General features: G+C 41.9%; 1 protein-coding gene across 4 annotated transcripts in view; it reads left to right on the forward strand.

Moving 5' to 3' along the window:
* The window catches only part of LOC116978600 (arf-GAP with Rho-GAP domain, ANK repeat and PH domain-containing protein 3-like), a 173,210-nt gene that overhangs the window by 99,249 nt on the left and 61,772 nt on the right, over window positions 1-12,189 (forward strand). For all 4 annotated transcript variants that reach the window (XM_033029861.1, XM_033029862.1, XM_033029860.1 and 1 more), the window contains 4 exons: window positions 1,016-1,215; window positions 6,003-6,088; window positions 7,850-8,032; window positions 11,622-11,787. In XM_033029861.1, coding sequence (XP_032885752.1) covers window positions 1,016-1,215; window positions 6,003-6,088; window positions 7,850-8,032; window positions 11,622-11,787 — 635 coding nt within the window. The remainder of the gene's footprint in view (window positions 1-1,015; window positions 1,216-6,002; window positions 6,089-7,849; window positions 8,033-11,621; window positions 11,788-12,189) is intronic.

The raw sequence follows: 12,189 nt of genomic DNA on the forward strand, positions 1-12,189 counted from the left end.
GCCAAACCAGATGCATGGAGCATCAGATCTGTTAATCTTCATGTAATGTTGCTTTATACATGCTCTGGTAGCAGATTGGGATGAAGCAGAAATTTGTTGATATGTTTAACATCCGATTTCAGTATCATAACCATTTATATTAAAAAAAATGAGAATCATTAATTCTGTAAATGTTTTATACAGCATATTTTGATAAGAATTCAATGTAAACATAAGAATTTTACAACTGATATAGAATTATTTGCAACATTTTAACTGATTAAATGCTATTCATATATATTATGGTTTTCACTATCTTAAATCCTGCTGTGAATTTAAGCAATAATGTACACGTTTCTGATAATCAGCAGTGTAAAACGAAAAAGTCATCCTTTTACCTTGTTCCGAATATCAGTTCTAAATCAAAATTAATCCTCTCCAAATGATTGAAGAGAACCTGAACTAAACTGATTATTAAATAAAATTATAAACTAATTGGAGAGAACAATCTCCCGGTGGCTCAGCACTTCAACCAGTCTGATCTCCCGGTGGGTCAGCACTTCAACTCCCCCTCCCATTCCGAATCCAACCTTTCTGTCCTGGGCCTCCTCCATGCCAGAGTGAGGACCACCGGAAATTGGAGGAGCAGCACCTCATATTCCACTTGGGCAGTTTACACCCCGGCGGCATGAACATTGACTTCTCCAGTTTCAGATAGCCCTCACTCTCTCCTCCCCTTCTCAGCTCTTCCTCAGCCCTCTGGCTCCACCTCTTCCTTTCTCCCCCCCCCCCCCCCCCCCCCCCCCCCCCCCCCCGCCACCCTAAATCAGTCTGAAGAAGGGTTTTGGCCCGAAATGTTGCGTATTTCCTTCGCTCCATAGTGTTCCAGGTCCCTACCAACGTCTGGGTACAAAAAATCTTCCTTGAATCCCCCCCAAAACCTTTATCCCTATCCTAAACCTCTGATATCCTGAGATGATAATATATAAATAGCATACCCTGGAGAGAACAATATCCTGCTTTTGGTATGTTGCAGTTTTACAGCTGAATCCGAACGGGAGAAGAGGGAATGGATGGAGGCTCTTCAGGACTCCATAGCAGAGACATTCTCAGATTATGAGGTGGCTGAGAAGATTTGGTCAAACAAGTCCAACAAAGCCTGCGCAGACTGCAATGCATCAAACCCTGACTGGGCGTCCATAAATCTCTGCGTAGTCATCTGCAAGAGATGTGCAGGTAACTGGGAATTACTTTTTCTTGACTAACTTCATGGGCTCTGCTGACAATTTAAATTTCCATCATGTGTAACTAGAATACAATGGGGCATTAGTTAAATGAATATTATTTTGTACTAGGCGTTGTCAATTCATAATGTAACAGAGTTACAGAAGATGAAAGCAAGCCCTTTGGCCCAACATATCTATGCTGACCAAGTTGTAGAAACAAGAAACAAGAAACTGCAAATGTTGGTTTACACAAAATGACACAAAGTGCTGGAGCAACTCAACAGATCATACAGCATCGCTGGAAAACATGCATAGGCGATGTTTCGGGATCCTTCCTAAAGTTTGAGTTGCCTATAGCAGCAAATCCCATTTGCCTGCATTTGGCCCATATTTTTAATTTAGTTTAGGTTTAGTTTAGAGATACAGAGATACAGCGCGGAAACAGGCCCTTAGGCCCACTGAGTCCGCACCGACCAGCAATTCCCGCACATTAACACTATCCTACAAGGGACCATTAACCTTTATACCAAGCCAATTAACCTACAAACCTGTATGTCTTTGGATTGTGGGTGGAAACTGAAGATCTCGGAAAACATCCATATGGTCACAGGGAAAATGTACAAACTCTGTACAGACAGAAACCGTGGTCGGGATTGAACCCAGGTCTCTGGCGCTATAATCGCTGTAAGGCAGCAACTCTACCGCTGCGCCACAGTCCCGCCCCATGTACCATTCTACACATGTACCTGCCCAAATATCTTTTAAATATAGTAATTGTACCTACCACTTCTGCGATATTTAATTGAATACCTCGGAATGTCATAGAGTTGTATAGAATTAGGTCCACTGGCCCATCCTGTCCATGTAGCCACTGGGATTAAACATCATATTTACCAGTACTTGGCCTGTAGTCTTCTATGTCTTGGCAATTCAGTTGCTCACTCAGATATTTGCATGATGTGAGTGTACCTGCCTTCACAAGTGTGTTCCAGATCCCTACCAACGTCTGGGTACAAAAAATCTTCCTTGAATCTCCCCCAAAACCTTTATCCCTATCCTAAACCTCTGATGTCCTGAGATGATAATATATAAATAGCATGCCTCTTCTTTGATTTGTGTTCAGATTGTACTCTTTAAAGGTTTTTTCATTGAAAAGATGGAGTCATGTTTTTTATTTGAGCTGTGTAAGAATTGAATTTCATAAACATTCAGTTTCATTTCCCTTTCCGTGTCTGTAAGGGCTACACTGGACTGCCACCAACTGTTCAAAAACAGTATTGCAATCATGTTGAATGGGGGGGGGGGGGGGGGGGGGGAGGCATTCAAAACAATCAAGGCTGGTGGGTTTATGGAATGAGCTGCCGGAGGAAGTAGTTGGGGCAGGTACTGCAACACCATTTGAAAGCCATTCAAACAGGTACATGGATAGGAGAGGTATAGAAGAACATGTCCCAAACACATGCAGATGGGGTTATTTAAAATGGGGCATCTTTGTCAGCCTGGATAAGTTAGATTGAAAGGCCTGTGTCTGTGTTGTGTGACACTGACTCTAAGACCCAACATTAAATTTAATTGGATTTTTACATGCTGAATGCACACTTCCAGAACTTTCTAATTGTTCTGTGCATATGATGGCCATACGCATGGAGTGACATACATGGCACACAATATAGAGTCATAGAGTCAAACAGCATGGTAACACACCCTTTGACCCAACTTGCCCACACTGACCAACATGGATAGATATAGATATAATTTATTGCCACACAGCCAGGCTGGTGGAAATTTGGGTTGTCTGCAGCGATACAATAATAAAGAACACACAACCACAATAAAACTGTAACACAAACATCCACCATAGCATTCATCACTGTGGTGGAAGGCACAAAATTTGGCCAGTCCTCCTCCATTTCCCCCCCGTGTACAGGACCAGAGTCCAGAGTCAGTCCAGGATCGGCTCTTCCTCACCGGAGACCGCGGCTTTAAGTTGTTGTAGGCCGCAGACCGGCGGTCAAGATTTAAGTCCCCGCTGCAGCCAGAAGCACCGTAGACTGCAGGGCCGGCGGTCGAAGCTCCCCTCCAGGGGTGATGGTAAGTCCATGCCGGCCCCGCGGTAGAAGTCGGCCGCGGGCCGGCAGTGATGGCTTCTTCTTCCCCCGGGTCCCCCACGAGGGATCCCGGGCTGTAGACGCCGCACCAGCTGGAGCTCTGCAGACCGCGGCTTCAGGCTGCGACTTCAGGCTGCCGGCTGCCCCGGGTCAGCGAAACGGAGCGCTCCCCTCCAGCGAGCCCCAGCGAGGGCTCACCCGCTCCACGCCGAGAGTCCACGCTGCGCCCGCCGCTGAAGCCCCGGGCGCGTCTCCGGGAAAGGCCGCGTCGATCCTTGATGTTAGGCCACGGGGGAGGCGACCTGGAAAAACTCGCCTCTCCGTGGAGGAGGCGACCGAAGCGGTTTACCCCACACCACCCCCCACACAAAACACACAAAGAAACATTAAATACAGACTTTAAAACATACTAAAAAAATAAAAAAAGTTGAAAAACTAACGAGCTGCATGACATGGCTGCTGCCAGAGCAGCGCCCCCTACAGAACCCCATTTACACTAATCCCATCTGCCCACATTTGGGTCATATCCTTCAAAACCTATTCTATCCATGCAGCTGGCCAAATGCTTTTGAAATGTTGTGATAGTACCTGCTGCAACTACCTCTACAGTCCAGTTTCCTTTCACATTCAAAAGACGTGCAGGTTTGTAAGTTAATTGGCTTCTGTAAATTGTCCCAAGTGTGTCAGATAGAACTAGTGTACGGGTGATTGTTGGTCAGCCTGGATTGTTGGGACAAAGGTCCTGCTTCTACACTGTATCTCTAAACTAAACAACATGCCAGGGTGTTACTACACACATTGTTAACCATCCAAGGCACATGAATGAACATTTGCATCAAAATAGACTTTGTGGCTTAAATTTTGGCATATATTAAAGGGAATACTAATTACCGAGTGCACTGCCAGAGAGTCAAGACATTCTGACGTCTTACTGGCAAGTTCTTAACTCTTCTAATGATTATGCTTGCTGTTCTCACCTTCCACCAAGAGTAATATATTTTGGACATACAACAAACTGCAGATGGTTTACAAGATACGCCAGTGCTAAAGTGCTGGACTAACTCAGCAGTAACTCCATGGATGGCATGAATAGGTGGCATTTCACAATGGGCCACTTCTTCAGATTGATGAGGGGTCCCAATTAGAAATGTCACGATCTCCAGAGATGCTGCCTGACCCGCTGAATATCTTTTGGATCACTACTTGCGCACCCCAGTTTTCCCCCCTTCTCTCCCACCGTACTCCTTCCTCCAAGCAGTAATTCATAATGCATTTACCTAATGGATTAATTTGTCCTTTCATAACTTCAACACTAGATCTGAGCATTCCGGCTAACCACATCACCCGGCTTTCTTAAACTCACCCACAAATTCACATCCTCTTCAGTTAGTATTCTTCCTCTTCTAGTTCAGCCATTGAACACTTAGTGGAGGAAAAGCCTTTTTTGATGTTCAGGGCTACTGCTATCCCAGTGATGTTTCTGGCTGGGAAGTGATAAAGCATTGACATATTCCTTATGGCACAGCAACAAACCGTTTCTTCTGAAGTATAAAGATTAGATAACTAATATTCTTGTAATATTGGAGGCACAATGAACTGCAGATGCTGTAATCTTCAGCAAAACACAAATTGTTGGACGAATTCAGCAGATCCGACAGCATCTCTGGAGAGAATGGACAGGTGAGATTTTGGGAAGGGATCTTTTTCAGCCTGACAATGAACCTGACCCATATTGTCACCTGTACATTCTTCCAAAGATATAATGTCTGAAGAAGGGTTCCAACCCAAAATGCCTTCCCATCCTTTTTTTCCAGAGGTGCTGCCTGAACCACTAAGTTACTCCAGCACTTGTGTCTATCTTCCATAGATGACGCCAGATAGTTTGTTCTATATACACACCATCTTCTGAGTAAAAAAGTTGCCCCTCAGGTTCCTATTAAATCTTTCCCCTCATACCTTAAATCTATGTCCTCTCATTCTTGAATCCCCTACCCTGGGTAAAATACTCTGTTCATTCACCCTGTCTGTTACCCTCATGATTTTATACACCTCAAAACGATCATTCCTTCGCCTCCAGTGCTCCAAGAAATATCACAACCATTTTCTCCCTATATTTCAGGGCCTTTACAACATTCTTGGAAAATTTATCTGCACTCTCTCTGTCTTAATGACATCCTACCTGTTGCAGGTTGACCAAAATTGAACACAATGTCACAAATATGGCCTAACCAACATCTTGTACAACTATAACATAAAGTCCCAACCTCTATATTCAATACCCTGGCTGATGAAGGCCAGTATGCCGAAAGCTTTATTCACAACCCTGTTTACCTGTAACAGCATGTTCAGAGAACTATCTAAAATGTTTTTGTACTGTAGATTTGTCAGGGCTACTCTTGGAAACAGTTAACTGCCATTAGCTTTACTGGACAAAGATGTATTTAGTGAGAAGCTGAATTAACGCAAGGGAAGAATGAAAGAGAAGCTGATAGTGAGAGGAGGTTTGAGTGAGGTATAAATGCCTACAATGACACTAAAAAGTTGGGCGTGTTTCTGTAATATGTTTTTGATATGTATTAATTGTGAACCCTATATTCGGCATTGATGCTGGTTCAGCAGCAAGGGCACTGTTGGTTTCCAATGGACATATATGGTGGTCATGGTTTTCAAGTTTATTTTACCTTTGCAGGGGAACATCGAGGCTTAGGGGCGACTGTCTCGAAAGTACAAAGTTTGAAATTGGACACAAGCGTATGGACAAATGAAATTGTACAGGTCAGATGGTAATCTTTCTTAAACCAATTTGCTAAAACTTCTTCATTGTTCTAAGTTATTGCATCACACAAATAAAGTATAATGAAAGGATAAAGTTGTAAAATTACAAAAAACAGACAAGATCAATACAAATCTAAAAGGATTTTTAATGTAGCTGTAGTTATCCACCTTTGGATACAAACCTGTTAGTTAAATAATTACAGCAGTATGGTCCTATGGTCATTGAAAATAAAATAGTAATCGAGTCACAGTGAGATACAACATAGGAACAGATCCTTTAGTACAGTTTAGTTCATTGTCACGTGTACTGAGGTACAGTGAAAAGCTGTTGTTGCGTACTATCCAGTCAGCAGAAGGACAATACATGATTACAATCAAGCCATTTACAGTGTATAGATACATGATAATGAAATAACGTTTAGTGCAAGGTAAAGCCAGCCAAGTCCGGTCAAGGATAGTCCAAGGGTCACCAAAGAGGTAGATTACTATCTGCTCTGGTTGTGGTAGGGTGATTCAGTTGTCTGATAACAGCTGGGAAGAAACTGTCCCTGAATCTTGGAGATGTGCGTTTTCACATATTCCTATACCTTTCAATGTACCTTCATTGGTTAGGTGACAATAAACGTGAACTTCAAGATTCAAGAGAGTTTATTGTCATGTGTCCCAGATAGGACAATGAAATTCTTGCTTTGCTTCAGCACAACAGAATATGGTAGGTATGAATATAGAACAGATCAGTGTGTCCATATACCAGTATATAAATAAATACACACATGAATAAATAAACAGATAAAGTGCAAATAAACAGATAATGGGCTATTAATGTTTAGAGTTTTGTTTGAGTTGAGTTTAATAGCCTGATGGCTGTGGGGAAGTAGCTATTCCTGAACCTGGACATTGCAGTCTTCAGGCTCCTGTACCTTCTACCTGAAGGTAGCGTGTGGCCAGGATGGTGTGGGTCCTTGATGATGCTGCCAGCCTTTTTGAGGCAGCGACTGCGATAGATCCCCTCGATGGTAGGGAGGTCAGAGCCGATGATGGACTGGGCAGTGTTGACTACTTTTTGTAGTCTTTCCCTCTCCTGGGCACTCAAGTTGCCGAACCAAGCCACGATGCAACTGGTCAGCATGCTCTCTACTGTGCACCTGTAGAGGTTCGAGGGAGTCCTCCTTGACATACCGAATCTCCGTAATCTTCTCAGGAAGTAGAGGCGCTGATGTGCATTCTTTATAATTGCATCGGTGTTCTCGGACCAGGAGAGATCTTCAGAGATGTGCACGCCCAGGAATTTGAAGCTCTTGACCCTTTCCACCATCGACCCATTGATATAAACGGGACTGTGGGTCTCCATCCTACACCTTCCAAATTCCACAACCAGTTCCTTGGTTTTGCTGATGTTGAGGGCCAGGTTATTGTGCTGGCACCATTTGGTCAGTCGGTCGATATCTCTTCTATACTCTGACATGTCCCCATCAGTGATACGTCCCACAACTTGAACTTGAACTTTTGCCTGCTGGGAGAAGAGCGAGTGGCCAGGGTGTGATTTGTCCTTGATCATGCTGTTGGCCTTGCCGAGGCAGCGTGAGGTAGAAGGGAGTCAATGGAAGGTAGGTTGTTTAGCCGACCAAGTCTCTGCCGACCATCAACCACTCTTTAATACTAATCCTACATTAATCCCATATTATTCTCTCCCTTTTTCATCAACACATTGGTGATCTGTTACTTAATGAAACGTCGTAATGCAAGTCTCTTTTCTTGTAGCTTTTCATCCAGTTAGGTAATGAGAAAGCAAACAGGTTCTGGGCAGCTCGGCAGACTCCAGGGGAGGAGTTGGACACAGATGCCACAGTCGAAAGGAGGAAGGAATTCATCACGGAAAAATACAGAGATGGGATGTACAGGCGACCTCATCACAAGTATGCAACTCAAGAGGAAGTTATTAAGGTAAACATTTCAGTTAGAGATATAGTATCATGGAGTCATACATCATGGAAACAGGCCCTGCAACCCAACTTCACCATGCCAACCAAGATGGCCCATCAACAGTTATCCTACCTGCCTGTGTTTAGCACATATTCTTCTAAACCATTCCTATCCGTGTGCCTGTCCAAATTATTTTTCAAACGTTGTTATAGTACCTGCCACAACTACTGTCTCTAGCAGCATGTTCCATATACCCACCACCCTGTGAGAAGCAGGCAACTGGGGGCGGCACAGTGGTGCAGCGGTAGAGTTGCTGTTTTTGAGCGCCATAAACGCGGATTCAATCCTGACTGCGGGTACTGTCTATACGGAGTTTGTACATTCTCCCCATGACCGCATGGGTTTTCCCCGGGTGCTCTGGTTTCCCTCCACACATCAAAGATGTACATGTTAGTAGGTTAATTGGTTTCAGTAAAGATCGTAAATTGTCCCTAGTGTGTAGGGTAGTGTTAGTCTATGCCGATTGCTGGTCTGCATGATCTTGGCTGACCAAAGGGCCTGCTTCCGCGCTGTATCTCTAAACTAAACTAAACTCAGGTTCTTATTAAATCTTTCCCCTCTCATCTAAAACCTTTGTCTCCTGGATTCCCCTAATTTGGGTAAAAGACTTGTGCAATTTCCATATGTATTCATGATCTTGTACATCTCTAGAAGATCTTCCCTCATCCTCTTGCACACGAAGGAATAAAGTCCTGGTCTGTCTAACTACTCCCTATAACTCAGGCCCTCTAGACCTGGCAACGTTCCCATCAATCTTCTCTGAACTATTTCCAGCTTAACAACATCCTTTGTTATAGCAGGGTGACCAAAACTGAACACAATGCTCCAAATGGGCCTCATCAACTGTAATATAACATCACAATTTCTATATTTTATACCCTGAATGACAAAGGTCAATGTACCAAAATACTTAACTTCCCACTTTATCTTTGATGCTGCCTTCAATGAAGCATGTACCTGTACTCCTAGATCCCTAATGCTAGGTGTCTCCTTCTTGAGGGAGTGCCTCAGAGATGCTTATGTTAGAAGAATGATTAACAAAAATAATCAATGGCAAAATAATCCATTAAGATGTGTTTCATGATCTATGAACTTTAATGTGGTACTTGCCTCTGTTTGGAGTTAACAATGTTGACATACTTAGCTGGAGCTAACATCAATCTTTTTTTAGCATTGCCTCACTCCCAGTTAGTGTTGATGGATACCATCCATCATATTGCTACTTAACCTGCTGTGGGGCAAGCCAGCATAATTTAGTTGGTCTGAATTCCATTTTATTGATACATACTTTGAGTTAGCCAACTGCATGGTTGCCCTGAACAATCAGAATTATGATGATTAAGGTGATAACGGAATTATTTCGTCCCTTTATGATCTTGCAGTAAGAAAAATGTTTCCCATCTGACAACTACTTTAACACTGGGGTATTTAGTCACACACTGGCCTGCTTTACAGAGTGAAACATTGCAGAATTGTACAGTCCCTGCCATTATGATGATTGGTTTGATGTTCTCGTTGAGAACTAAGCCAGAAGCAAGACAGTCTCTGGATCACTTTTAGTTTCTGTTTAACTGTCATATTTTAATTTGCAGATTGGAAACACAATATTTAGGAGTAAGGTTGGAGTAAAAGCATCAGCTCTAAATTGAAAGGACTGATTCTTGGTATACACACATATTCAATGCTATGTCTTGATATTTTATGTTTATTTTGATATTTTATATATATATATTTGTTTCTCTTGGTAAATATATTCTTCAATGTTCTTTGCACTAAACATTGTACCCTTTATCCTTTATCTTTGTACTGTCGACAGTTTGATTTTATTCGTGCAGTCTTTTTTTACTTGGTTGCCCACACACAAAACGTTTTCACTGTACCTCGGTGCAAGTGACAAAAATAATATTAATCTAAATAAACTATTATTCAATAACCTTCAGTGTAATATAGAGTACCATTTAAGGTGCCAGGCAAATTTAATGGCCTCACATCTGTAACAACCAATAAGAAAGGAAATAAAAGTGCAAGGCAGCTTATCTGGTGACCAACCAATATTCATCTCTTCACCAACGCCAACTGAAACTAGTTCAGAGGACATCTCTGGGTCAACCGGCTGTCACGTTGCCCACAAATGCAACAATGGCCACAAGTCAGAAACATGTCATTGACTGTAAAGAACTTTGGGACCAGGGAAGGATCAACAGGCTCAATATAACTCACTGGGGAATGCAAACTTCATTATGAGCTACATTTACTGACCTGAATGCGGTACAAGCACTGGTGATATTAGGAGATTCTTATTGTAGTGCTCTGGTTTGGATCAGGCCCTGCTGCTGTTTTCATCTGTTCAAAACTTATAATGAGCAGAACTAAATTGTATTTCGGAATTACATGAAGCCTTTCATCCACTCAGGACTGTTCAGTCATTCAATTACATTACAACTGATTTTTATCATGACTACCCTGCTGCCTTTGCTTCTTCTCCCTTGTACTAACGATAAACTACTTTTTCAAACTTACAATATTGTTTGAGCTGAAATCAATTGTTTTCAGACATAAAGGGGTTTTCAGCCTTTCCATTGTTTTTGAATTTCTCTCTCAAACACCATGTGTCTCGTATGACTGTTATTTGTACTAATGAGGTCTGGCCGTACTTTTCTCTCAGCATCAGCAGGTTGAGGGAATTGCTAATCTAAGCTTTGAACTGGGTTAAGAGTTAATAATAGGCCAAAGCATGAGTGTGTGAAAAGGTCAATTTTACATTTGTTGTTACATGCAATTTATTCAATGTATTTGAATAAATTGCTAGTATCAACAAGTGTTACATTTATAAAGGGATTATTTCAAAGTTGTCTTCTGAATTGGAATTTGAATTTGCATATCCAGACCTTTAGTTTAATAATTAAGTAATTTTACCATGGTGCTGTAATTTCTCTGGTACGAGATGGCTATTGCTCATCTGCTTGAAAATTCTTATTGCTACACATTTCTAATAGTATGCTCTTGATGGTTTATTAATGGAATGACAGACTGCCTAAAGCCATTAATACGTTATTATTAAAGCCATTAAGTGGCCATAAAGTGATCATGGCCACCAAATCCTGAGCAAAGGAAAGTGATAGGAGAATGAAGATGAGGAGGAATTTCTTTCCCAAGAGGGTGGTGAATCTGTGCAAATCATTGCCACTGACGGCTGTGCATGCGAAGTCAGTGGCTATTTTTAAAGCAGAGATTGAAAGGTTATTGATTAGTAAAGGCATCAAAGATTACGGGGAGAAGGCTGGACAATGGGGTTGAGAGTGAAATATAGTTCAGCCATGATTGAATGGCGGAGTTGACTCAATAGGCCAAATGGTCAGATTCTGCTCCTATGTCATATGATCTTATGATGATCTTACGATGACAGCCAAGATAGCTGATTCCAGATCAAGTAACAACCTGCTGCATGTATTGATGTTCGATGAGAATTCGGACTGGTTCAGCTTAGTCTCTAACTGGCTGCCTGTTTATGCTTTGGAGGGAAATAAATCTTGGTTTCTGTACCTTGCAGGCACTTTGCACAGCGGTGAGCAGCCCTAATCTCCTGCAGACAGTACCCCAGGTCTTCTCCGAAGCAGATAAAAAGAGTCATATTGACCCAGATACCTGTGACACAAAGGCAATTCAAAGCCCCACACATTTATCCAGACTGGAGCGATTATCACCAAGAAGTCCAGGTATTTATTCAATAAACTATGTTTAATGAATATATATATATGTATATCAATATTGTGTCTACATTAATAAAAAGTATTGATTAATTTAAAGCAATATATCAGTTAATATTAGAAGCTAACTTATTTTAGAGGAATGTACCAGATTTTTAAAAATTGGCTTGTCACTTCTTATAATATAATATCTGATTTGGCATTTTTCACAAAAGTCAGTGATAGGACCGGGTAGTTACTGATGAAGACATTTTTTGATGTCCTAAAGTGGGCAGTGTTTTGAATCTTTACATTGTGGTGATTGGTGACAGTTCAGAAATGGAGATAAAACAATATAGGGATGACAGAGTCAGTGCTAATGTGTTTGGAAAGATTTATGTCTACAAGCCATCAGACTGGAGTGGTTTGATG

Source organism: Amblyraja radiata, chromosome 11 (genome assembly GCF_010909765.2).
Source record: "Amblyraja radiata isolate CabotCenter1 chromosome 11, sAmbRad1.1.pri, whole genome shotgun sequence".
NCBI classification, from domain to species: Eukaryota; Metazoa; Chordata; class Chondrichthyes; order Rajiformes; family Rajidae; genus Amblyraja; species Amblyraja radiata.